The sequence below is a fragment of the Bubalus kerabau genome, chromosome 7 (assembly GCF_029407905.1).
Source record: "Bubalus kerabau isolate K-KA32 ecotype Philippines breed swamp buffalo chromosome 7, PCC_UOA_SB_1v2, whole genome shotgun sequence".
Lineage (NCBI taxonomy): Eukaryota > Metazoa > Chordata > Mammalia > Artiodactyla > Bovidae > Bubalus > Bubalus kerabau.
Genome location: NC_073630.1, coordinates 90,981,532 through 91,009,314, shown reverse-complemented (window position 1 = coordinate 91,009,314; position 27,783 = coordinate 90,981,532). Strand labels below are relative to the sequence as shown.

General features: G+C 38.3%; 1 protein-coding gene across 9 annotated transcripts in view; it reads right to left on the bottom strand.

Annotated features, from left to right (window-relative positions):
• The window catches only part of SLC4A4 (solute carrier family 4 member 4), a 309,392-nt gene that overhangs the window by 14,992 nt on the left and 266,617 nt on the right, over positions 1 to 27,783 (bottom strand). For all 9 annotated transcript variants that reach the window (XR_008717186.1, XM_055588771.1, XM_055588772.1 and 6 more), the window contains 5 exons: positions 24,236 to 24,349; positions 22,499 to 22,660; positions 13,211 to 13,389; positions 12,001 to 12,073; positions 2,285 to 2,353 (listed from right to left, as the gene is read on the bottom strand). Coding sequence is in view for 8 of the 9 variants with exons in the window: in XM_055588771.1 (XP_055444746.1) it covers positions 2,285 to 2,353; positions 12,001 to 12,073; positions 13,211 to 13,389; positions 22,499 to 22,660; positions 24,236 to 24,349 (597 nt within the window). In the remaining variant the exon portion in view is untranslated. The remainder of the gene's footprint in view (positions 1 to 2,284; positions 2,354 to 12,000; positions 12,074 to 13,210; positions 13,390 to 22,498; positions 22,661 to 24,235; positions 24,350 to 27,783) is intronic.

Below are 27,783 nucleotides of genomic sequence, written 5' to 3'. Positions count from 1 at the left end.
TAAATTACCATTTCTCAGAGAAAAGCCATGTGAATACTGTAGTGACTTTTAGATCACCAACAACTAGATATCTGATCTAGGAAAGGCTCTTCCACTGTTACGTATAAACAGGTATTAAAATGACTACTGAACACCTATGTGCCCGGTGTTGTGCTTCAAAGAACAACAGCAAAAGAGACACTGATGTATAGAACAGTCTTTTGGACTCTGTGGGAGAGGGAGAGGGTGGGATGATTTGGAAGAATGGCATTGAAACATGTATAATATCATATATGAAATGAGTCGCCAGTCCAGGTTCGATGCACGATACTGGATGCTTGGGGCTGGTGCACTGGGATGACCCAGAGGAATGGTACAGGGAGGGAGGAGGGAGGGGGTTCAGGATGGGGAACACATGTATACCTGTGGCAGATTCATGTTGATGTATGGCAAAACCAATACAATATTGTAAAGGAATTAACCTCCAATTAAAATAAATAAAATTATATTTTAAAAAAATTTAAAAAAAAGAACAACTGCTGAATTTACATCAATCATGATAATAATGATGATATTTAAATACCTATCATAGGAATTTTCACATGGAAGATGCTTACTAAACACCTGCTGAATCAAATGATCATTTAATAAGAACTCTGAAATAATATTTCTACTTTCTCTCTAGAGAAAAGGGAAAAATGCAAAGTAAATAGGCTATCACAATCTTCCCTGAAGTGATTTCCTATTTAAAGAGTTTTCTTCCTTCCTCCGAATTTATTTTTGATTGATAGGAGCAGTCCCACCTATGAAGATTGAGGTAACAATATTTTTTACTAACTCGAATCTTGCCAAAAAGGTCTAAAAGAGGAAGAGTTGGGAATTCCCTGGTAAGTCCACGGGTAGTTCTCTGATCTTTCACTGCAGAGGACACGGTTCAATCCCTGGTAGAGGAACTAAGATCCCACAAGCTGCACAGTGTGGCCAAAATAATAAATAAATAAAAATAAAAGAGGGAGAGTCAAGAGAAAAAGTAAAGAGAAATGGCAATAGGGCAACACCACAGTAGAATTTTAAAAATCCACTAGCTGTCCTTTCGGCAAGGGATCTCTTTTCCCCTACTGTTATAAATTCACTGATTTTCTTTCCTTTCTGTTTAACTTAATAAGCTTGTAGCTCCAACCATTGATTACACATCTAGAACACATAAATCAAACTTTTGATCTAGATTGACTTATTTAGGCTGAACAAAAATATGAACTATTTGTTTGAGGACCATGTTTGTTTCATATTTTTCCATTTAAAGTAAGAAAGAATATTTACTATGTTAGGTAAAACTATTTTTACACATTTATACTTCCCAGAAGTTTCATGGACATTCATGAAGCAAACCCACATTCACATCCTTCTAGTCCAGTCTATGAAGAACGACCTCGTATTTTGTAATAAATATACAAATGGTGAAGAACTTGACTCAAAGAACTATAGCCTTTCTCTTTTTGGAGTTCTGGGCACTCTATCGGACTCTAAAATCAAATTAATCTAAATCCAATAAATGAAAACAAGGATTATTACAAAGGGGTTTAAATAAATTCTTACGATGCTCATAGGACATGCAGTCTTTTCCATGAAAACATCACCAAGTGCTAAATAAGGCTACAGTTAACAAGGCGCCAGAAAGCAGAAGTACTTCCAGTTTTCTGGTGCCAATTAAAGTAAACCTCAATTGACAGACGAAGTCCCTTACAAAATTCTCCTTAATGACTTTTTAAAAAGGGGGGCCAGTTTTACCCAAGATGTGACAAACTGAAATTTCTGACAAAAGTCGCACATTAACCATGTTGACTTGATTTTTTTATTGGTGCAAAACTCTTGATCTGTGATCTCAGCCATGTGAAAAGCAAATCAAGTAAGAATAGGTTGCTCTTAGTATAGGGTAAAGGCAAATGGATAAATAGTGCCTCAAGCACATTCAAAGGTTAGACTTCCTTCTCAGGAAGGAAGGAAAGAAGGGAGGGAGGAAGTAAAGAGGGAGGGAGGGAGATCACAGAGAAATTTCTTACTTTCCTAGTCAAACGGCCTTTAACAGCTTATTTCAAGGATGAGTATACATGACAACATTTGTTAACAAATTTACTTTTGTTAATTAAATCAGAAACACAGGTGAATGGTGGAGAAAATAGAAAATAAATGCATTTTAAAAATTTAGCAGTTAAGGATTAGCACTTTTTTCCAATGATCTATTACTGGACTGTTTATACTACTACTGGAAAATGTAACTATGCTTAGATTGCTATGGAAAACTTACCTGCACACCATTAAGAGATGCTACCCCCATATACAGGAACACACCATAGAGTACAGGCATGGGAATAAACTAGGATGGAAAAAAATTGAAAAAAGTTTAAAAACAAAAATAAATAATAATAATAATAACAGTAAAAGATAGGACTTAGTAACACAGTGACCACTAATCAGCGTGCTTTCCTCATCATTGACAAACTTCTAAACACTTTGTACTAGAAAGAAAGAAAGGAGGGTGAAGGAGACTTTCATATTGCATCTGATGCTTGTTTGCACTTTTTAAAAACAATTAGCATGCATGACCTTAAAATGACTTTTTTAATGGAGAAAAAGTCTGTCTCCCTTTCCCCTTAAAAGGAATGACCATGTAAATCAGATGTTTGCATGAACTGTGCAGCAGAAAGAAAGGCAGAGGGTTGCCCCACTCCTGAGACCAAATTTCTGTCCCAATAGTCTACTGACTTCTCTCTAAATAATTTTCTTCAAGTGAAAATTACAGTATTTATACATCAAATATCAGCTCGGTGTATATATATGCCTCTTTCAATTAAGTAAACATCAAACGACTGTCCCCTTTCTTCTTCTTGGGAATATTAAGAGGACTAACTAATGAGAATGCTGCTTGAAAGGAGCATGGAGCATCTGGAAGCAATTAATCACACACACAGATTAATACACATCCTTTAATAATGAATTAATACATTTTCATGCATCAGTTAGCAAGAATTTATACAGTAATGTAAGGGAAGTTCCAATATGTTTGTAACTTTTGTCTATTCCTAAACCTTTGAAATGTTCCTAGCACTGTGAAACAAATCAAATCAGGGATGACTGTTTCTGGGAAGTCTTCTATCCGAACAACAAAAAAAGGGTTCTCAAGCTTGGATTTTGAAAAGAAGTTCAAGTTCAGGAGTTCTCAAAGCTCAAATACTAAAACCACAATCAATTAAGTCCAGTCTTACCAAATCTGCACAAAGGAGGCTATTGTAGCCAGAAAACAGTATGACTTTAGAGTAATTTTTAAAGAACTATCACATGTATTAAGAAATTGAAGCAAAATGTTTATCAGCCTTTCCTTGTGATTACCTCAAACAGTTCTGTATCTGAGACCCTTTGGAGACTACTAGAGAAATAGGATAAATTCCAAAATAAGTCATAACTGCCAACTGTTATTGATTAGCTATAAAAGCTTAAATTTATTATAGAGTAAATATACTGATTTATGAAAACATTTGGAGAAGGCAATGGCACCCTACTCCAGTACTCTTGCCTGGAAACTCCCATGAACGGAGGAGCCTGGTAGGCTGCAGTCCATGGGGTCGCGAAGAGTCGGACACGGGACACGACTGAGAGACTTCACTTTCCCTTTTCACTTTCATGCATTGGAGAAGGAAATGGCTACCCACTCCAGTGTTCTTGCCTGGAGAATCCCAGGGACGAGGGAGCCTGGTGGGCTGCCGTCTCTGGGATCGCACAGAGTCAGACACAACTGAAAAGCAACTTAGCAGCAGCATGAAAACATTATGCGCTTCTTCTAAAAAAGACCAACAATTTTAACATAGCTAATCTGATCTTGAACTCAGAAAATTAAATGACTTCGAAAGTTGAAGGTGGTGGGAAGGCAGAGTGAGTGGCAGTGAAGCCTGCATACTGTAATATCCAACAGTCACCACAGAGGTGAATGCATCATGTTCCAGACATTTAAGTCTGGACAGTTGTTTTCATTTTCTTTAGAATGTGTGTGTTTCCATTCCTTATGATGCTTCCATACAAATTTATTTAACAAAATGAAACTAAGGAAAAGACCCTTTCATATTTTTGACTTGGTTTTTTAAATTAAATTTTATTGGCGTATAGTTGTTTTACAATATTGTGCTAGTTTCTGCTATACAGCAAAGTGAATCAGTTATTTGTATATATATTATCACCTCTTTTTATTTTTTGACTTATTGTTTTGTTTTATTTCTTAATTTTTAAAATATTTTCCACAGACAAGACCACTTCCATTCTTCCTCAATATATGATGATTTCTTATCATGTCATTTCTAATTTCTTGGGAAGAAATGAAAGGTGGAAGGAGAGAAAAGAAGTATAGAGTTCATGGGAAACTTGTTAGAAATCCTGCCATAGTTATTTTTTAATCTGGCTTAAAAGAAAGTAATCACAAAGGTGATCTTGGACCTGATCCCCACCTGTCACCTAAGCTTAGCTAAGCATTTTCTTGAACGTGGTTCTAATGCCAGAGTGAAGGCAATGTGTGCCTTGAACCTAGGTCTGTTCTCTCTGAACTGCTGATGACACATATTGCCAAATTAATCACAAGATGAAATCAGAAGGCAGCATTAACTCAGAACATGGTATGAGGAGTAAAATAGCTTTAGAGATGATCATGTTTTTTAAAAATTATTCTGTGGTGAAAATAGTACATATGAAGAAGGCTATTAATTTGATTTTTAGCTAAGTTCAATGTGATACAAATGTCTTATTAAATCCACCATTTTCTTATGATAGTGTGGTGTCTCAGTAAAAATCTTTCAGTTTGGAAATTCTGATGAAACGTAACAGAATTACTGGGTTAGAGGATATTTTTTTATTGGATTTGATTTATGAGTCATAGCAGAAGGTCAATCCTTAAAAATTCATCACAATATAATATTAATCACAATAGAAATTTCCCAAAGAGAGGAAAAGAAGAATGTGCTTTAAAAAGATAGGATCCCATTTTAACTACTATGATATACATAGTAATATCAGGGAGACACTATTATAAAGCAAGACAAGAGAAATTAAAATGTAGAACACAAGGTATACTAAATTTACAGGCATATCAAGAAGTATCAAATGATAAAATTATGCCAAAAATCATACAAATAAGCAATCATACCCAGAATGCCAAAAAGCATAATTGTAGATAAATATTATTCTACAATGCTTTCAATAAACATTAAAAATGAAAAAAAATTAAATGCTTGATCCTATCACTAGGTAGAATAATGAAACAGAGATGAGGTCAATATTAACATATTCAGACAATGTTACCAATATTTTCAAATTCTGGTGACATAGTCTTCCCTTTGATTTTGATACTGTTAGATTATCCCCATAAGAAAAAAAAAAGTAAAAAAGGTAAATGCAATTTTAAAAAAAGGAAGGCAGGGTTTGCAGTTGTCCACAGCACAGATTTCAGTACAAGAATGAGGTCTCCCAGCAGAATCATAGTCAGTGTGTGTGTGTATAAAAACGAGAATGAGATCTTTATAAGAGCATGGGCATAGAGGTTAGACAGACCTGAGTTACAATTCTGGTACTTGCCATTGTGCAACCCAGAGAAAATGATTAACTTCCCCATTCTTCAGTATTCTCATCCATATAGTGCTTATGATAAAGATTTGCTGTTGTTTAGTCACTCAGTCGTGTCCAACTCTTTGTGAGACCCACGGACTGTAGCCCACCAGGCTCCTCTGCTTATGGGATTTCCCAGGCAAGAATATTGGAGCTTCCTTCCCAAGGGATCTTCCTGATTCAAGGATTGAATCCACCTCTCCTTCATTGGCAGGGAGATTCTTTACTGCTGAGCCACCAGGGAAGCCCCGTCATAAAGATTGCATAGCACAGATATTTAGTTCAGGGTCTGGCTCATATTAGATATCTGATGAATGCAGTGCTGTGCTGTGCTGTGCTTAGTTGCTCAGTTGTGTCCAACTCTTTGTGACCCCATGGTCTGTAGCTTGCCAAGTACCTCTGTCCATGGGGATTCTCCAGGCAGGCATACTGGAGTGGGTTGCCATGCCCTCCTCGACGAATGTAGTACTGAAATCATTATCAAGAGGGCTTTTAGTGGCAGGTTGAGAAGCCTACAAGTGCAAAGCACAGGTTTCTTTGGCTCCTCTGTGGTGAGCCTGACATGGCAGGAGTTTAGGACAGAAGAAGGGCTACAAAGGTCAGAATACAAGACTTGGTTTTATCGAAGTTTTGCAATATTGCTTTTTCAACACTAACAACTGTCTTCAGGAACATGTTATTAAAACAATATCCTTACACCCTTAAGCCTTAAAAATCAACGTAAGGAAGCTGCAGACTTGCAATCTGATCCGTAATCACTGAAATTGTGGAGCAAGTTATGATGAAGAAGTTTGTAAAAAGGCTATCTTTCTCTATACTTGAGAGAATTAGATATTGGGTCAGAGAAGCTGGGGAAGATCATCTCAAGGAAAATGAAAGTGAATAGTTCTTTGAGGGCAAATACTGTTTTATCTCAAAGGTGGTGCACCACGTGATTATGAGATCAGGCTTTGGACTCAGAACTGCCTGAGTTCAAATCTTGGCTTGAACAATTCAAGAAATTTGTGACCTGGCAAGTTACTCACAATTTTTCTTAACTATAAAGTTGATTCAGGAAGGGATAGTTAGGGAATTTTGGATGGATATGTACACACTCTATATTTAAAATGGATAACCAACACGGACCTACTGTATAGCATATGGAACTCTGCTCAATGTTATGTGGCAGCCTCGATGGGAGGAGAGTTTGGGAGAGAATGGATGCATGTCTATATTTGGCTGAATCCCTTTGCTGTTTGCCTGAATCAATCACAACATTGTTTGTTAAATGGCTATTCACCAATACAAAATTAAAAAAAAAAATTTGATATGTTAACAACATAGTAACTGTGTATTATATGCTTGGTGAATAAATCCAATTAAAACCTTTTTTAAGATTAAAAAAATCCTAAGTAAGTATAATTTTGGTAGGTGTTATTGGAGAACTAAATATAAAAAGTCTGTGCAGAGTCCTTAGTCCAAGTCCAAGTTCAATAAATGAGAGCTATGAATACAATCATCTTTATCATCATCTACATTATCACTTCTCCTTGTTTCCCTGTTACTGAGCAGAGTGTACAGCATATAGCAGGAGCTCAACAAATGTTTGTCAAATACAATTTAAATGCTCTCCTCCACATTCTAGATCACTGAACAAATCTGAAGGATAAATTCTGGTCACTCCTCATGTTAAAGATAAACTAATTCAAGCAAAGGCAACAGAAATAGCAGTGAACTTTTCTTGATCTTTATTGCTTTAGGCTTGTCAGAAGAATGGAAAAAGTAAGCTGCAGAAATTGCCTTTCATCTTCTTCCTGCTCTTTGGTCTCCCTGAGTCTCCCCATACAGAACACTAGCTTAACAGTCAGTATTTCCGCTGCAGAAACACAGATCTAAACTGTCTAGCCAGCCTGGGAGTCGGTTATTCCTGCTTCTAAGCAGTTCTGTACTGAGCCAGTGGTGAGATGTGAAGCATGTACCACTGGTTGCTGGCCAAGGTCAAGGGGTATCCTCCTGAACTTAAAGCTAGTACATTATGATTCCCTGCATTGCATTCTTCTCTGTAAAACGACAGAGTTTGGCAAAGAGATCAAAACAGAAGTCATCAACTTCAAAGTAATCAATGTTCACAGGAAGTCTGCCTACATAGGCATGGGGAATGACTACCCAGACTATTTAATGCATGGCAGAAAATATAACTAGCATTATCGGAGGTCACCAAACCTGTGAGGGATCCTGGGAGTTGGGAGGAAAGTTGGGAGGAAATTTTTAAAACTCACATGTTTCTGTTTCATTCATTTGATCTGCCTTTCAAAGGCAGCTCTTTGAAGTAAAACCATTCCTTAAAGTTGTCATGTGTTTCGTTAAAACACCTGGTTATATAGACACACAGTCACATTCCCTCCTCCAGGTTAGGTGCTAATACCACTTTCTAAGTGACTTCTGAGGTTAATTGTTAATCTTGACTTTCCACAGTCATAACTTAGGTTTCAGTTAAACTACTCTCAACATCCGTTTCTTCCTGTGTTGACTTTTCAAATGAGCTAACAAGGTTCCTGTAGTGAAATGCATGTAACTTAGCAAACTTCAGTGCTAAGGGCACCTGATATGAAACTGGCTGACCTGTTCAGATGTGGTTCCTGAAGTAAGGAACAGCCTCACTAACTGAAGTAATGAATTGCAATAGTCAATGCTAGACTATTGAACCCTTGTTTTTAAATCTACATTTCCTACAATATGTTGGAAACTATATTAACAAGACAATTTTATTTCCCAGATCTTGGGCAAAATTTTGCCTGGCACAAAAGATTGTTGAACTTCTTTTTTCACTTTTCACTGATTCTCATATTGACTCCTTTGTATTGACCCAAAGTTGCCAGGTGGAAATAGCCACAATTGTCACCCTGTTTATTTAACTTCTATGCAGAGTACATCATGAGAAACGCTGGACTGCAAGAAACACAAACTGGAATCAAGATTGCCGGGAGAAATATCAATAACCTCAGATATGCAGATGACACCACCCTTATGGCAGAAAGTGAAGAGGAACTCAAAAGCCTCTTGATGAAAGTGAAAGTGGAGAGTGAAGAAGTTGGCTCAAAGCTCAACATTCAGAAAATGAAGATCATGGCATCCGGTCTCACCACTTCATGGGAAATAGATGGGGAAACAGTGGAAACAGTGTCAGACTTTATTTTTCTGGGCTCCAAAATCACTGCAGATGGTGACTGCAGCCATGAAATTAAAAGACGCTTACTCCTTGGAAGGAAAGTTATGACCCACCTAGATAGCATATTCAAAAGCAGAGACATTACTTTGCCAACAAAGGTCCATCTAGTCAAGGCTATGGTTTTTCCTGTGGTCATGTATGGATGTGAGAGTTGGACTGTGAAGAAGCCTGAGCACTGAAGAATTGATGCTTTTGAACTGTGGTATTGGAGAAGACTCTTGAGAGTCCCTTGGACTGCAAGGAGATCCAACAAGTCCATTCTGAAGGAGATCAGCCCTGGGATTTCTTTGGAAGGAATGATGCTAAAGCTGAAACTCCAGTACTTTGGCCACCTCCTGCAAAGAGTTGACTCATTGGAAAAGACTCTGACGCTGGGAGGGATTGGGGGCAGGAGGAGAAGGGGACGACAGAGGATGAGATGGCTGGATGGCATCACTAAATCAATGGACGTGAGTCTGAGTGAACTCCGGGAGTTGGTGATGGATAGGGAGGCCTGGCGTGCTGCGATTCATGGGGTCGCAAAGAGTTGGACACGACTGAGCGACTGATCTGATCTGATGGATACTAGTACCCGAATGAGGGGGAGCCAGAACATGAGTACTTAAGGAAGGTCAAAGGAAAAGCAAGCTTATGCTCAGTGATCCCTTATACCTATATCACTCTTTTCTCTGCATTGTAATCTGTTCCTGTAGATAGTAACATGTTTCACAAATCAGGAGCAAAAAGAATCAGCATAAAATGAAGAAGTAAAGTTCTTTCAGCTTTAACTTCTCTGCAGCCATATTTGGGTGAGAAAAGAGTTAGGAAGAGACTTTGCATTTCTTCCTAAAAATAGCAGTTTATACACTGTTTGTTCTCTGTGTCCCTTTGGAATCAGGCATGATGACTCAGTTGACAGATTCTCCAAGATAAAGCCAATCTGCTATAACAAACAAAAAAATTTAAACACATCTGACTTTTTTGAGTTAGGATTTTATACTGCATTCATGAAAAGAAATAATATAAAATAAAAGAAAAAAGAGTGGGTGGGGATGAGTACATAGGAACTGACAGGAACATTTTGACTTATCTTCACTAGTGGCTACGTACTAAGAGATTCTAGAAAAGAAACTCTGCAGTTGTGTCATATGATGTGAGTCCACCTTCAGGGGTTCCAGGGGCAAATTCCTAGTAGAGTCTTCCACAACTTGAGGCTTCAATGATCTAAGAGCTAACCTGTCCACATGACCATGTTCATTGGCTATGTGGGAAAAAACTGTCATTAGACTTTCCACCAGCTGATGTGCTGGGGTCTATGGGGCGACAGAGGACACACAGCACTTTAGCAGAGAATTTGATGCTATGAAACTCACAACAACTCAAATCTACCCCACAACTTGCTCTGCATTGGCAAAGTGACAATAGATTTCCCTCTGTCCCCACAGAACATAAGACCTGCCCTTTTTTAAGGTCCTCTGTATGTAACCAGAAACAAATTCCCTGCAGTTACTTTTACTTCCCCACACATTACATGAGATACATATTCCTTCATGATTCCAGTCAAAAATTAATTACACGAGTTAACTGATATTGTGGAAATAAAAGGCAAAAGAGGAAAAATTAAGTATTTTACTGTTTACAAACTGTTTTGTGCATATTGTATGCATTAATCTAATTATTCCGAAGGTAAAGTCAGTCCTGGCAACCCACGCCAGTACTCTTGCCTGGAGAATCCCATGGACGCAAGAGCCTGGTAGGCTGCATGCAGTCCATGGGGTCGCTAAGAGTCAGACACGACTGAGCGACTTCATTTCACTTTTCACTTTCATGCATTGGAGAGGGAAATGGCAACCCACTCCAGTGTTCTTGCCTGGAGAATCCCAGGGACGGCGGAGCCTGGTGGGTTGCCGTCTGTGGGGTCACACAGAGTCGGACACGACTAAAGCGACTTAGCAGCAGCTAAGTCAGTCCTAGCTGTAAGTTGAGATCATATTTCTACGTTCCATGAATTCATCTAGTTGGCAACTGTCATATAAATGTGTGAACTTGAAAGAAATGAAGTTTTGCCTTTCCCTGTACTTCTGTATTGTTTGAATTCTTTACAAGAATGTACTGTTTCATTACTTGTATAATTAAATAAGCATTTAAAAAACCTTTTTAAAAATTAGAATTGTTTAAAAGCAAACAAAAATTTTCAGAGAAAAATTTGGAAGGATACTGCTAACAGTGGTTATTGACAGCTATTATTAGGTCCATAGGTGATATTCATGCTTTGTACTGTAATGCCAAGCATAAGATACAAATTATCAATCACTGGCAAGTACTGTTTCTATAATAAAAAAGAATAAAACATTTGTGTCGCAAAAGAAAATGGGAAACTTCATGACATATATATATATATATATTTTATATATATATATTATATATATATATATTATATATATATATATTATATATATATATATATTTTATATATATATATTACACTTTTTAGTACCATCTCCACTTCTAAATAGGCTTTCACATACACTTTATATTTATCTGTTAAAGAGACATTCACCCCATCAATCAAACCTGCATATTGACCCTAACTTTCTAAATAACCTATCATTTTTATTTCTCAAAAGTTCATTTCTAAAGTTTTCCAGTTATAAATCAGTAATTTCAGTCTCTCTTTGTGGACATTAGGCCTTGTGATTTGAAGAAAATAGAAACAGTCAGCAATCATTAAGAATAAGAGAACAATTACAAAATGATCATCCTGAGTCATTCATGTTATCCAGGAGTCTAATGTGGGAAGGGAGGGTATGATTTAAAGACAAGTAAATGGGAAGTGATGGGAGGAAAAGATGTAGACAGACCAGGAGAGTGAAAAATGTTGGGAATGGAGTTCAGGTAGTAAGTGAACTATATGAAACTGCCCTAGCCATAGGTCAAAAAATTTTAATAGTGGTAATTTAATATGGTTCAACCAAATTACTACAATAATAATAATAGAAGGAATGAAGGAGTGAGGAGATCAAGATGAAAGGTTTTAAAGTCTTCATTCTAACTGATCCCTGCTTCATTCAGTGTGTTATGTATGTGGTAAGAAACCTGTTGACACTTCCCGGAGAATTCTACTCTTCACATATCCAGTTATCTGTCAGTATTCTGAGAAGGAGGACAAGGCGAGTATTTCATATATTTACCTTCAAGATGGGAGCCATAAAGACTGACAGACCGGTCAGAATAAACACAAGGGTTCCAGTGACTCTTTGTTCCCTGAAACCAAATCAAAAGATTACCAATCTACCTCTTGTTTTCATAAACATGCTCTTGTCTTTTCACCTTCAAAAAAAAAGACTCTACATTGACCGAATCGATATTTCACAAAGGTGTGGATATCATATGCAATTAACACTCAAGGACAGCTTATAGGCTCGATAGAACTATAAAATTCTCTTAAAACTAGTGCAGTGTGTGATCTGAATTCATTAAGAGAAAAAAGTAATTCTGCTAAATCCTTTGTCTTTTTCGAATCAGCGTTTAAAAATCGCTTGCTCTTGGTCAGTTACTGACCTATATGAAACCCTTATTTTTAAAACAAGTTGTACCATTATATAATTACACCTTCCTTCACAGGAGACAGTTATTACATTGCCCCACATTCTAATTAACATCAGCTCAGGGAATTTCCCAAATGCAATAAATCCCATCAGTCTCATTTCCAAATCAACCAACAACAAAAGTAATTTTTAAGAAATATGATTCCCATACAACAACCCCCTCCCCCAGCTCCCAAAAAAGAATCACCCACTGTTGTGGATGGCCCGGTCATGTGAGCTAGTCACTTGAGCACTTAGGAGCAGAGTCTGTTGCGAAAAATACACAGTAGGGTATAAAGGTCTCATAAAAGCCCTTCATGGCTACCCAGATTGCACAGCTGGAGGTCAAGGTTTCTCAGTGCTTATGAGACAGAAAATTAAGTGGAAAATAAGAATTCCTTTCCTTTCATAGAATCTTGAAAGTCATAAGCAGACTCAAGAGTTTTAGAAAGTCTCAACAGAGCTGAAAAATGAAAGGCTTTAGCCTTTAGTTATGATTGTGATATAGTACACACCACAGCTCCAAAATTACCTGCATGTTGAAGAAACTGAATGACCTGTTTGAGTTTTTACTCTGTACCCTTTAGCCCTTTGCTAATCAAAGGAAATGTATGTAACTTGAGGAGTGAACTCAAGAAATTGTTGAAGACTCTCTTTCAAATGAAAACTTAGTCCTTTCTAGAATAGCAAGTCCAGAATAAATCATTCGTCACCAGTCCTTTCTCCTCCACATTGGCCCATCTCCTTCTGCCTGACACATAGATGTGTGAATGGCATGGTTTGTAGAGCCTTTTTTTTTTCTGATTTAACATACCTCACTCCTAGGAACTTGGGCTGTTCTCCAGGTGCAGAAGTCTCTGTCTCCATCTTCAAACTGTCGATGTGAGCGATGGAGATGACAGTAGCAGCCACATACCATGGAAGGGCCATGAAGGAGCACACCACCATGAGGATGGCCACCCAAAAGAGATCCAGGTGATATCCAGCTCCTTTCTGCAGCAAGAGGTAACAAAGCCATGTGGAGAAAGCCCACATACTTCTATCTAATCGTATTTCCAGATGGGAGTTAAGATTACCAAAAGTAACCAATGCACTCTGCTTGGAATACGTATCTACCGAAAGGTGAGCTCCTTGAATGAGGCTTCATCTTCCTCATGCTATCCCTCAATAATTAAATGCAAAGCTGTCACATGATATACGTCCTTGAGCTTAAGTCATAGCTTGCTTGTTTATTGTTAATTATCCTCTCTGCATCCAATCACATAATTGGAACAATAGAAATATACAAGTACCTTGAAGAGTTACCGAGATCCTCTAATAAAGTAACTGAGACAAAGTTTCTTGTGGGAGCATAAATGGTAGTGATGGTTATAGAGTAGGAGCTCAATAAATGATGATAGTAGCAATAGTGATACTGGTTTTTAACATAAGCACAATAAGCTCCTTAGAAATGGATACAATGCATTCTTTGCTTGACTATTTAGCAGTATGCTGTTCACTCAGAGAGTACTCAGCACATGTAGACTAGAGATCTGAAAGCAACCTTAAGAAAAGCAACCTTGGCACTATACGTGTAATCTAAAAAAATGATATAACAACTTATTTACATGACAAAAATAGACTCGCAGCACAGAAGACAAATTTATGGTTACCAAAGGAAAAATGGGAGTTGGGAATTAGGAGTTTGGGATTAACATAAACACAGTAATATATATAAAGCAGATAACCAACAGTGGCTGACTATACAGCACAAATAATGAATCTTAAAAAGAAAAAAATTTGTATATATATATGTATATATATATTTAAAAATATATAATATGAAAAACTGAATCACTGCTGAACACTTGAAGCTAATACAACATTGTAAATCAACTATACTTCAATTAAAAAATAAAGACAAAAAAGTACATAAAAGACCATTTCTCACCCTCCATAGTACAAGAAAATAATGGTTTAGCAACCTATGAAACATTACACTTAAGGTAATTATACCCCCTTAATAAGAACAGGCTGATTTCAAACACTGCCAGAGAGCCACAATAACATTTACTGACTGGAAGAGCAGACGATGTAACAAAAGGTCTAGCTCTTTTACTCACTAAATAAATATTGTTAAATGTGTCTGCGATGTTATTCTATGATTATATTTCTCTGCTCTGTTTGTGAAGAAATCAAATGCCTAACCCCCCTATGGAGCCTGAGAAAACAGAGCAGTCCATTTTCACAGCATGGGAGCAGCAGTGCCAAAAGCCTGTGTGTGAGCAACCTGAGGGAATGGAGAGGCTGACTGTAAAAACTGAGAGTGGGCTTTACACTGGGAACCCGGTGACTGCTATCGTTCAGATCCTGTTACATTATTCCGAACACTACTCTCTTCTCATAGAAATGCCAAGATTTTACCCCTGGCTTGCACACATGGGTCTAATGTTCTCAGAGAACTCATCACAGGGAAGGGTAACTGACCCAAGAAAGAAAAGCATATTTTTACTTTGTCCAGGTTTAGCTAAGAATGAAAGCCTCCTTGAGAGACAAATAGGGTAATATATATTCATAAAACCAGTTCATTGCAGTACAAAGCATAAGGGTTTGAACTGGGAATAGTTTAAGGTAGGGGAGAGGAGGGCAAGGTAGTGACTAATGAGGTGAATATATGCTACATCTGGGGGTCTCAGTCATTCACTCTGTCAACAAACTCCGACTGCCAACTTATGAACAGACACAGGCTTAGGTGTTGGTGACATATTTGTAAATAAACCAGACAAAAATTCCTGCACTAGTGGAGTTTCCATTCTACTGAAGGAGACACCAGTAAACAACATAAACAAGTAATCTATACAGTATCTAAAACAGTGGAAAGCACTAAGGAGAACTGAAATTGGATTTGGAGGCTGAATACTGCGGGAAGCCACTGTAGGGTTTTAAAGCAAAGAATGACATGACTTGCTTACGTTCTAAATGCCATGGCTGCTGTGTTAGGAGCAGACAGAAGAGAACAGTAAGCATGAAGAGGCTGCTGCCATGACCGTGCAAGCGACTGACATGGTTAGAATCAGGGTGGCACCAGTGAACAGAGTAAAAGCTGGGTGCATTCTGGCTTTATATTGAGGTGGAATATAGAGGATTTGCTGACTTCTGCCTGTGGGTGTGTTGGCCATTCACAATCTGGCTTCTGTTCACATCAGCAGCCTCATCTTTGACCTCTCTCCTACTTGGATCTTACAGCCACTTTCAACCAATTCCTCAAATATGTCTTACTGATGCCTTTGGCGTCTTTGACATCCCTCCTACTCATTCTTAAGACTTAAATGGTTCCCTGTTAATTTATGCTTTCCTCTATCATGGCATTCATCATGCTGTTTTGAAATTGTAGGTGTGTTTATTTGTCTTTGATATTTGACTATAAGTAACATAAGGAACTGGACTGCATCCTGAATACCTAAGCAGAGAACATGACGTATAGTCAATGCTCAACTCAAGTTTATTAAAAAGTGAATGACAAGTAGAATGTGTACATTCTTTTGAGTGGCAAATATAAACTCTTAGTTAGCAATACAAAAAATTAAAACGTACTTGCTGATTGGCAGAAATGTGAACCTTTTGTTGGGGTAAGGGGAAGGTGGAAAACATCTGGAAATATCACATAGCTACAAGTTTTATTTAGACTAAATCACTCAAGACTATATTAGGAGTACCAACATGGTAATTGAGGGGCAGAATATCTTGTCACCATGGAAACTGTAATAACCTAAGGATGTGCACACTGGGTCAAATGAATAGTGGTTGCAGAAAAAGTCATGGAGGTGAGCTACCCCCATGCTTTCTCTCTCCTTTTAAATCAAGCCAGCTTCTTAACCTTTTTTTTAAAGAAAGAAAATTATTTATTTTTGGCTGTGCTGGGTCTTCATTGCTTTGCATGGGCTTTCTCTAGTTGTGACATGCAGGGGCTAACTCTCGAGTTGCAGTACATGGGCTTCTCATTGCAGTGGCTTACCTTATTGAGTGGCCCGGGCTCTAGAGTGTGGGCTCAGTGGCTGTGGCACATGGGCTTAGCTGCCCCTCGGCATGTGGCATCTTCCCAGATCAGGGATCACACCCATGTCTCAACAGGTGGATTCTCAACCACTGAACCACCAGGGAAGTCCCTCCATGGTTTCTTAAACTATTTCAAGTAAAACAAGTCTGAACTAGATATCCCAGAGACTAGCAAAAAGGAACCACATAATACTAAAGAGGGTGGAATGAGAACTGTAGAAAGTAGAATACAAAGGTAACTGCAAAACCACCAGAACAAATAAAAGTTCTGGGACAAAGTAATTATAGATACATAATTACCCTGCCTCTTGACATCACCCCCTTCAAAAAGTCTTCTTTTCCCTCAACCAGGTGCCAGTACCTGATGCTCTTAAAAGGAAGGGAAAACCATCAACTTGACCTGAAGGCCCTATCTGGTTTGTTTCCACATTGTTCTCTCTCCAGGCCCAACCCTCCTTCTTTCACTGCAGCCACACTCAATTATTTAAGTCATTCATTCTCAGCAGGTTACCGGCTCTGTAAAGCCTATTTCTACATAATGAGTCCTGTGCCCTCCTGTGTTCCTCTTACTACCCAGGCTCGCTCAGCTAATCCTACTGATGACGTGTGAGATCTCAGTGTAAGTGCTGCTACCTTGGAACTCTCAGTACTCTGGACTGGATCAAACCCTCTCTTACAGACTCTTCAAGCACCCTCCCCTGTCTTTCATACTTATCTGCAATGCTACAATGTGATTGATTATTGGAATGACACATTTCTCCCTCAGGAACAAGAAGATCCATGAGGACAGGGACCATATGCAAAGTTATTCTCTACTACTGAAACTCCAGCACGTGACACAGAGCCCACCACAGAGTGGACACTAGATTAATGTTCGTTGGATAAATGAATGCATGTTAATGCATCTGTTCAGTGGCACTCTGCTAGATCCTAGAAATATAATTACAGCTAATACACAGTCCTTGTCCTCAAATGGTTTACAGAGTAATAAAAGAGTTGGCAAAATCAACAGGCATTCTCAATACCACAGTGCTAAAGGTCTATAGTAAGGGTGAGGTTGCGATGCCATGAGAGGGGGAGCACCTTTATTCAACTCAGCTTAAAGTCAGGGATGGTTTACATGGGAGGTGGTATCTAAGTTGAGCCCTAAAACATGAACCATAACCAGCTGGAAGACAAGATATAGGGAATCAGGGGGAAAACAACAGGCAAATGGGCTGCCATCTTGAGAAAACTGAGTTGGTGCTTAGAAGGAGATGGGAAAGGTATAAAATAAGGCTAAAAGAGTTAAGAACTTTCATGTTTTGTTAAAGACTTTGGAAGTTTTAATTATAAGAGCAATGGGAAGCATTTTTGTAAAATGCCATGGGACATCTTCTCCTTACCCCTCATCCCTAGTGCCACTGCCTTCTTCATGTTCCTGGCTTCCTTCACATTCACTCAGCAACCCTCGACCCTCAGTGCAGCTCTAGCCACAGAAACCTCTGCTTTATACTTGTCCCTGACAGTTCACTCTCCTCATAGAGTAATCTCTTTAAAATCTCAGTCACTGCATGGTTCTTCCCTGCCCTAAACCCTTAGTGGCTTCTTGTTTCACTTAGAATCTAACACCTAAGCACTGTACAATTCTCCTATATCAGTGTTTCTTCTATCAGTGTTCTATATCAGTGTTTCTTACCATAACCATTTTGCCCACCAGGAGACAGGTAGTAATGTCTGGAGATATATTTTTGGTCACAACTTGGGAGAAAGAGTGCGACTGGCATCTAGTGAATAGAGGCCAGAGATGCTGCTAAATAGCCCATAATACACAAGATGGTCACGACCAACAAAGAATTGTTCAGAAAGACAATAATGCTGAAGTTGAGAGTGTTTGTTCAATGGTGATTTGGCCCCACTCCTACTGACTTTATCTTGAAACACTAATTCCCAGAGGCTCTAGTCACACTCGTTTATTACTTGTTTCCCAACACACCAAGCTCTTCCTCACCTCAGGGCCTTTGCATCTGCTCATATCTTTGCTTAGAAAACTATTTTTTAAATAAACATTCATTGGACACCTATGCTAGATCTTGTGTTAGATAAAAACAAGAAGACAGAATACCTCCACTTGAAAGGTTTATAGATTATTAGTTGAAGCCAGAGGTGGAAGAAAAGAACTTATTGTTTGTGCAAGATACAAGTACAAGGTCAATTTCAGCCTAGCGGTGGATATGAATAGTGAAGAGGGGAAAGCCATGAAACTCCTTCAGGGTAGAGACCATGACTGAGAACAATTTTTAATCTTTAATATCTAATGCAAGTGTTCTATACATAACAAGGACTCAGTAAGCTCACAAAAGGTTAAATCTGTCCTCTAAAGTTTATAAAAGTCTTTATCTTCATGGATATGAACCCAAAGGATGCTCTGCTTTCTTAAACTGGAGAATATTTTAAGTATAAGGATCCACAGAAATAAGAAATCTCTGAGAGAAAATCACAAGCCCAACAGTGTATTTGGTAGAGAAATGATAACAAAGGGGTCAGGGGCAGTACGCACATATGAACAGATACAGAATAAACATTCATGCTAAAAGCCCCTCTGGATTCAGAGAGCAAGGTGGTTTATGAAGACACTGAGAACCATGACACAGTTTTTCCCACCAAGGGAAGGGACACAGATTTGTACATAAATTCTAATGTATTCTAAACCGAGATTCAAAGAGGTCTGAAAAAGACACCCAAGAGTACAGAATGTTTAAGTGTATCTAGTGTGAACCTACAACATCTTCCTGCAGTGATGACATGTAAACAGGGCTTTGACTAATATTAAAGTTCTCACATTCCCTATGAGAACCAGAGATGGGTTGGAAGGGTCTCGGTTATTACCCACCTTACACATTGAGTACAACTCTGAGGACCATGTGGCCCCAGGTAACAAAATTCTTCAGTATGTGTTTAGTATATTTACCTTATGGAAATCAGTGTGATGGGCCACATGAGAGCTGGAAAAAGGACTAAAACATGGTTCTTGCCTTGAAAATGTTTTGGCTCAGAAAAAAAAAAAAAGGAAATTATACTAAAAAACTACTGCACAAGATATTATGTGACCAATGTATAGCGTGCATGTGTGTGTTCAGTTTCTCAGCAGTGTCTGACTCTTTATGATCCCGTGGACTATAGCCCGCCAGGCTCCTCTGTCCACTGGATGTCCCAGGCAAGAATACTGGAATGGGTTGCCATTTCCTCTTCCAGGGAATCTTTCCAACCCAGGGATCAAACCTGCATCTCCTGCATTGCAGGCAGATTCTTTATCACTGAGAAACCAGGGAAGCCCAATGCATAGAGTAGTACAAATATAATAAGAGCAAAAACAGGTGTAATAGAAATTACATATTGCATATATGATTACATCATGTAATAGAAATTACATTATGAGTGAAGATTTCACTGACAAGTTTTTACAAGGATGGAGATGATTTTGATAGGTGGTAATCATTGAGCAGCAGAGAGGAAAGTTTGAATAACCAGCAGAAGAAACTGGCAGATTTGATGCCAGTAATTCATCTGACCAGTACATTGTATAGTACGCAGAATCATTTTAAATTTCGGGTGAGATCATATCACTTAAATCCCAAGCTAGGGCAAATGGACATTCTTCAAGGGGGAAAGGTTTAGAGGAAATAAAGTGCATAAACGTTTAGAACTATAGGACTGACATATTAGAACAAAGTTTTTTAAAAAAGTTCCAGGGTTTGAAATGACACAAAGGAGATTGGTCATTAACTCATGGTTAAACCATTAGAATAGTCTAGACATGAGATTAAAGGACTGAGTCTAAGGTATGAGAGAAGGAATAGAAAGGAAAAAGGTAAAACAGGGCACCTTTTGTAGTTATCCAAGAAAACACACTCAAAGGTTTTACCATAGAGTATATCAGAGAAAATTTATTGCTACAATGATCTAATATCTATTTCTGGATACTGATTCCAAATGATTTTCCCTCCCACGTCCTATCTTTACACTTAAAATCACTTTCCTTCTGAGGAGTATCCCTTGCTTTGAGGTCTGAAGCTCAAACTCTCTTTCTGCTTCTGCCAATGACTCAGGGAAAAATCCTTGAAGAAGTTATGACCTTGCTGAAGCTCGTTTGCTTTTGAGTGCACTGCAGGAATAATGTGGAACATAACTAAGCAAAATGATGGCCACAAAAAGCCAAGTGCCTTGGTGTTCCTCATCAGTACAGAGCTGATCTGCACAATGGAAAGGTGGGTCCCATTCCAAACAGAGCAATCAGCCAGCCAGGGCCACTGGACTCAGAGCCAAAGCAAATACCACCCCTGAACATGCTGCTTTTCACATCGCAATGCCTCCATCTCCCTCACTGTTTCAGGTTTCTCTTTCGAATCAATTTCATAGCAGTCAGGGCTCTGTATCGTTTTAGACAGAATTTTCAATTTTCACATCCCACAGCCTCTTTCCAAACAAAATCTGAACAAAACAATATCCAGAGTGAGAAGCCTTCAATTCATGATCATGGTCCCACTGGTATCTTTAGATTTGTGTCAAAACACTGGCACTTATTCTAGAACTATTGTCATTCAAAGGAAAGATTTCAAATAAGCAATTCCAATGGCGATGAAAACATTTTAAAAATATATTCAGCTCCTATTTTAAGAGGTAAATCCTAATATGCCTTGATTTTCCAATGCTTTCTACAGGGAATAGAAGAATAAAATTTCAATATTTTATCTACCCTAAACTTGCTAAATTCAAAATTCTGCATTTTATTAGTAAGGAAACTTAATGGGCAAAAGAATAGGCATTTGCCTTCAAGGATACATACCAGATCTGACCAACTAGATCTGAAAAGTAAGAAGATGTTTCCTAATATTTTAGGAATAAAATATATTAGTCAACATCCATTTCCAGCCTTTCAAATTAAACAAAGACCGAAATGCCTCCCAGTACAGAACATCTAAAAATGCTCAGCAAAATACAGAAAATGTCTCATAGAAATCATGGTCTATCTGTCAGAAAGTAAGAGAAATACTGGAAACAAAAAATAATGGCAGCAAGAAAGAATAAATCTACCACATCAGTAAACCCAAGAGCCTGAGTCTGCCCTATAACATTGGGCTAATCTTTGGGGGGCTCAGGCATGAGTTAGAATGACTGAATCCTAGGGACTGAACACCAATCCTAGGGACACATGAGGAGAAGGGTATAGATGGGAGACATCCCCTGAAATAAAACTAGGATACTCTAAACACAGTATAGCCATTTGGTCAACTAGGAAAAAAAAACAAAGCACCCCCCCAGAGAGAGAGACAGTGAAGATACATACTACTTTTTGCCTTGCCACTAGATATAATGCCATTACAAAAAATCTCTAAAGATATTCCTAACCATAAAACTACAACTGAGTTTCGGGCTGGCATTCCCATTACCTTTGCAGTTTGGAAAACTTTAAGCCTAATACACAGCGTGAAGTGATCCTGGCCTTCCATGAATTAGTTTTACCACCACCCCCTCAAAAATATATCGATGGATATAAAGCATGAACACTATATCCATCAAGCGTCTAAGCAATCAACAACATCTTCTTTGCCACATATTGTCCTGCAAGGTAACAGTACCATCCCTCCATCAAACAGCAGAGTCCATCCACACCTCCTTGAATGGAGGACGACGCGGTGACTATTTTAACCAATTGACTCTGGCAAAGGTTGAAGAAAAACCACACTTTTATTTCAACAGTTTTTTAGAAAAAGCATTTGTCTTTGCCTTCATTAAGGACAGTTACCAAGTTAAAATCAGAAGGATAACAGTGGCTTAGTGGTAAACAGTTAATGCTGCTCTCTCCAGTGGTGAAGAAAACATGATTTGAAACAATCTTTTCCAGGATTAAATAAGGTCTTCCAAAAGTAGTACACTAGGACATGTGTCCACACAGGGTGATCTACGACTCTGTCAAGTCTTAAATAACATGTCAATTAAACTATCTTGCTTTTGAAGTAATTGGTATTTTTAAGTAGTACTTACAAAGAAAGGAGAAGGCAATGATAGCTGTTGTTGCGAACATTACCTTGAGTTTGTGTTCTTTCCTGTTTACAATCACAGCTGTGATTTGCTGGTCCATGAAAATCAGGATGGTGACCAACAAAGCAGGTATGGCAGCTGCAAGGTACACCCACCAGGGGTTTCCACCAAACGGTGCAACAAACCAACCTCGGTTTGGACTCGTTGGCTTCAAGAAGAGAGGAGACATTATTTGAAACAATATTAATACATACTCCATGATGAAAAATAAGTGGGGACGACAGTTTTGTATTTGGAGAGTCAACGTGTTAAAAAACAGAAACAGTTTTACTGATAGGTCAGACAAAGATTATTCACCAAAAACTTCCTAAAGGAGGTTATTTTTAAGGCAATGTTTTAAATGAAAGAAAACTAAGAATATAGGGTGATGGAAAAGGAGTAAATGTCATTTTGCATGTTCAGGATGATCTAAGATAAGACTCAGGAGGGAAGAAAGTGATTTAAGGGACAGCCATAAGAAAAACCCAAATGCAATATTCAGTAATGAGGGAGGCAAGAAACTACAAAGTGACCTTGAATTTTGCCCATAAGTTTTAGCAACTGCACTGAAGTTATGTCTACTACTGCCAAATTGAAATGGTTTCATAATTAATACATTAAAAGCTACAAATATTTAATGTTATATTAAATATTTCTTATTTTCATATTTTCCTATTCTTTTCCAAATTTTAAACAATACAAATAAACTAAAATAGAATCCTATCTACGAATTATTTTCTCCACATTTACTATTGAGAAATCCTCACTCCTCCTAAAGATATTTCTGTTTCGCTGTGCTCATAACCCCATCACTGAACCTGCACACATTTTACTATATTTACCAGGCTGTGAGCTTAGAAAGAAAGGAACTCTGTCTTGCCCTTCAATGTATTTCAAATCCCCAGTACAGAGCTTGACTTAAAGCAAACATTCAATAAATGCTGACTTAAATAACTGAATAAATGAGAACTTATCTTTGCTAATGGCAGAGAAAATGCAAAAAAAAATTATTTTTGTTTGCTATAACACTGATATTCCTTTCTCATTAGGTAGTCATGAAGCTAAAACTGCTGTTAGTTTAATTTTTCTTAGCAAATATATAGTTATCAGGGATGAAGAGAAACATTAGGGGTGTTCTAGAAAATAAGAGAAAGACTTAAAATGGAAAATTTAGACAGGGATATTCAAGAATGACTGAAATGTAAATTTTACCCTTAGGTCTTCACATACCAACAAGTTTATAAAATGAATAATTCTCATATCTTCTTTGTAATAATTAAAATGCACATTATATAGAAACATGTGTGTTATAGCAAGTTGTTTGGTAGCAGGAAAAGAGCACTGAATTAGTAATGTAAACTTGGATAGTTTATTTAATTTTTATAAGCTTCAATTTCACTTTACAAAATCAGGATGATAATAGTTACATTACATCCTAGAACTATTATATGCATCAAGGTTACAAGTTGTTTGAAAATGTTTTGGATATTTTAAATACTCTAAATAGATAAAACAGATTTTATAACTGTGTATTTTCAATAAAAATCAGTATAATGTGAACCTTGCATTTAGTTCTAGTCAGGCATTTAATTGTAGTGAAAAAATAGATAAAATGTATACCAAGAGACCATTTATAACATAAAGAAATGGGTAACTATACAAAACTAACTCAGAGATAAGACAAAATAGAATAAGGGAAAAGAAACAAAATCAGGGAATGACCAAAAGACAGAAATTCACCTACCTTGAACTCACTTGGCACAATTAGTTTCGGAGTGTCCACACCTACTAGAGCATCTATTACACAAAAGATGAGAATGGACAAGATAATGGCAAAGTCACTGATGAGCTTTCTTGCCTGGGAAGAGAAAAAAGAAACAGGAACCTTTAAGCATTGGATATATGTATGTCATATATATCTCTGAAGTCAATGAAGAATTCTGTTATTTGCTAACAGTTTCTAGTAACAGCTTCATCAACAAATTAAAGGAGGTGTCATACTGCAGGGAGATTATTTTTTTTAAGTTGCTTTTGCATCATTTTCTTATCTGGCCAGAAATAATCTAATTGCACCAAGCAGGTGTGTGTGTTATGTGTGTGTGTTTAGATAAAGGAAGGGAATCAAAGAAAATATATCCTTGAAGTACTGTACTCTCTTCCCGTATGCCACAGAAAGGAGAGCTGGTTATGGATGAAATTTCAAGACATGTTATAAAAATATGCACAGAGACATAGAATTTTACTATTTGGGAGGTAGTATTGTCTAAATGCACTGGAGAAGGAAGTAGCAACCCACTCCAGTATTCTTGCCTGGAAAATCCCATGGACAGAGGACCCTGGTGGGCTATAATCCAAGAGGTAACAAAGAGCTAGACATGACTGAGTGACTAAATAACAACAATGAGGAGTACAGAGCAAGATAATTTCCACAAGGTAACCTGAAAACTCCAAGAACTTAGCAGGGAAGGGGTTACAGTTTCAGGCTAATAAATGGACTCAAGACCTCAGAGAAACAAAAAGTGATGGAAGACAGAAATCTGATGGCTTCACTAAATTGGCCAAAGAAAGTATTTTTCACTCCAGGCTAGTGCTTAAAATTTCCTGTATGTGGAGCCTCTCTGTCTCCACTACTTAACTGTGGTTACCATTAGCTTACAGCCTTTAAACTTCCTAAGTACCTGCCTCTGGCTAGGACATGGGCTGGGCTTTGTGGGATGTGCATTAAACTTAAGTCTTTCCCATGGAGTGGGTACAGAATGGTCATATCTGATTCAGCAGGGGAGCATGGGACCATTGAGTTGATTGTCAGGGCCTCTGCAGTGACTAGTGGCAGTGACAATGGCCTACAAGCATTCAGTTCAGTTCAGTTCAGTCGCACAAGCATTACTGGTGCACAAACAGCTGAGTTTCCCAGTAAGGTATGTATTCACGGTGGTACATAGTTTGATCATTCAACAGAAATTTACTTAGCACATTCAGCTCTCTGTATTCACAACTTCTGCTTCCATGAAAATGAAGGACCAACTGAACCTAATACTTCGCTTGATGCCAGGGACACCAGTGAACAAAACAGATACAATCCATGTCTTCATGAAGCTCACAGTCAGTCATACTCAAGGAAGCCTGCTGCTAAACAAAATCAGGATGGATTCAGCAGTGGTCACATTATCTAGGGTGAGCAGTCAGCTTTCTGATGCTGCTAGATGAAGAGAGATCAGTGATGGGGCTTAGTGGCTGCATAGTTCTTAGGACAGACGGTCTTTTGAAAGAGCAATATGACTACGGCAAACAGGTATTCAAGAGGAACTAAAGTGGAGAATGGAATTCCTTGGCAATGTGTGTGTGAAGGACATGTTGTAGTTTTTCAGTCGCTCAGTTGTGTCTGATTCTTTGCGACTCCATGGACAGCAGCACACCAGGCTTCCCTGTCCTCCACTTTCTCCCAGAGTTTGCTAAAGTTCATGCTATCTAACCATCTCATCCTCTGCCGCCCCTTTCTCCTTTTGCCTTCAATGAAGGCAGAGTCATGCTCAATTCTTGACTGTGACTGGGTGGCAGGAGCCTTGAGTACTCACTAGCAGCAGGATCAAAGATGACCCTTTTAACCAGGAGTTCCTTTCCCTCTTGGAGGACTGGGCTAGCTTTCTGGAGAAGTCCACACAGAGGAGCAGAGAGCCAGCTATGAGACTTTAGGGGCAACTTAACACCAATCACATACAATAATACAAGCACAAATAGATGGCAGGGATTAATTTGGGGAACATATAGTACAGCAGTTAGAAACACAGTTTTTATAATCAGATTGTCTGGCTTGGAACTCCAGCATCATTATTTCCTAGTTGTAAATACTTATCCTTTCTTAGCTTTAATTACTCCAACCACAAAATGTAGCCAAAGTAATCCCTATGACTTCATCAGTTTGTTATAAGAATTAAATAGGATAAGCCATGAAAGTGCTTAGCATAACACCTGCAACACCATAAACTCTCCTAATATACATTGACTCGGGTTATTTCAAGTTCCACAAAGTCTCTTTGGCTGCAGAAACCACTGGAATAACTCAATAATCTACTGTCAGGAGGTCTTTGAAAGGAATCTTGAATTCCAAGAAACAAGAAATAAAAGCCCAGAAATAATATGAAACTGCCATGCAGAGCTCATTTTGGTTGGAAGTATCTGGAATCCCTGCAGAAAAAAGGCTCTTTCCAGGGGCCCAATATTGGAAGAAACACCCATTTCTTTAGTTTATGTGAGTTAGGTTTTGACACAGGCAATTTGGGATGGTCTGGCAAGTGATGGTCATTGCGAAGCAGGTTTAATATCAAGATGTTACAACTGCTCTGGTCCAGTAGGTTGTGAATCACTGAAGACTAGAGGTCACTGCAAAGGCAAAAAAGGAGTTCTCTCTTTTTTATCACCCTCCCAATCCTCATTTAGCAAGTCCAAGTTTTTGACAACTCTGATATCCTAGAAATTGCTCCAAAAGAGGGTAATGGCTATTAAAAAGTCAGTGTTTCTCCTCACCTCAGCCCCCGGCCCCATAAACAGGAGGAGGGAAGCAGAGGCTAGCAAATGAACCCAATCTGCAATTTTTTGGTAGAAATTCCATAAGGCCCGCACCTCTGGCCCTTCTAGGGGAAAGACCTACCCGACTGAAATCACTACCAAGTACCGGAGAAACGTTGCTTCTTTACTTAGGAGAGGAGGCATTCTCAGCCTTCCACACACTAAGCACCAAAGCCCTAAAACTGCTCTTTCAGCAGTTTTCTCCATCTTCATTAACGGCGATTTTTTTTTCCCTATTGCTTAGGCCAAAAACTTTGGACCATCCAAACAACTCTTCTCTTCCTCTCACATCCTACATCTAACAGGTTAGCCAATTACCTTCAAAGATCCTGTCTCTTCTCATCACCTCCATTGCTATTCCCATCCTATCTAAACCACTATGTTATCTCAAATGGTTCCTGCGTCTCATCTTCCTGTCTCTCCCACTCACCTGCTTCAAGACATTGCCAAGGTATCACCCATGATAATTATGCAAAAATTTAGGTCAGATAATGTGGAAGGTAGAATAATGCCCCAGTAAAGATGCCTAATTCCTTGACTCTGTGAATATGTAATGTAACATGGCTAGGGAGAATTCGAGTTGCAGTAGAAATTAAGGGTACTAATCAGATGACCTTGCGATTGGGGAAACTAGGATTATTCCAGTGGGTCCAGAGTAATCACAAGAATTCCCATTAAGTGAAAGAGGGGGCAGGAGAATCTATGTCAGAGAGTGATGCAGCATGA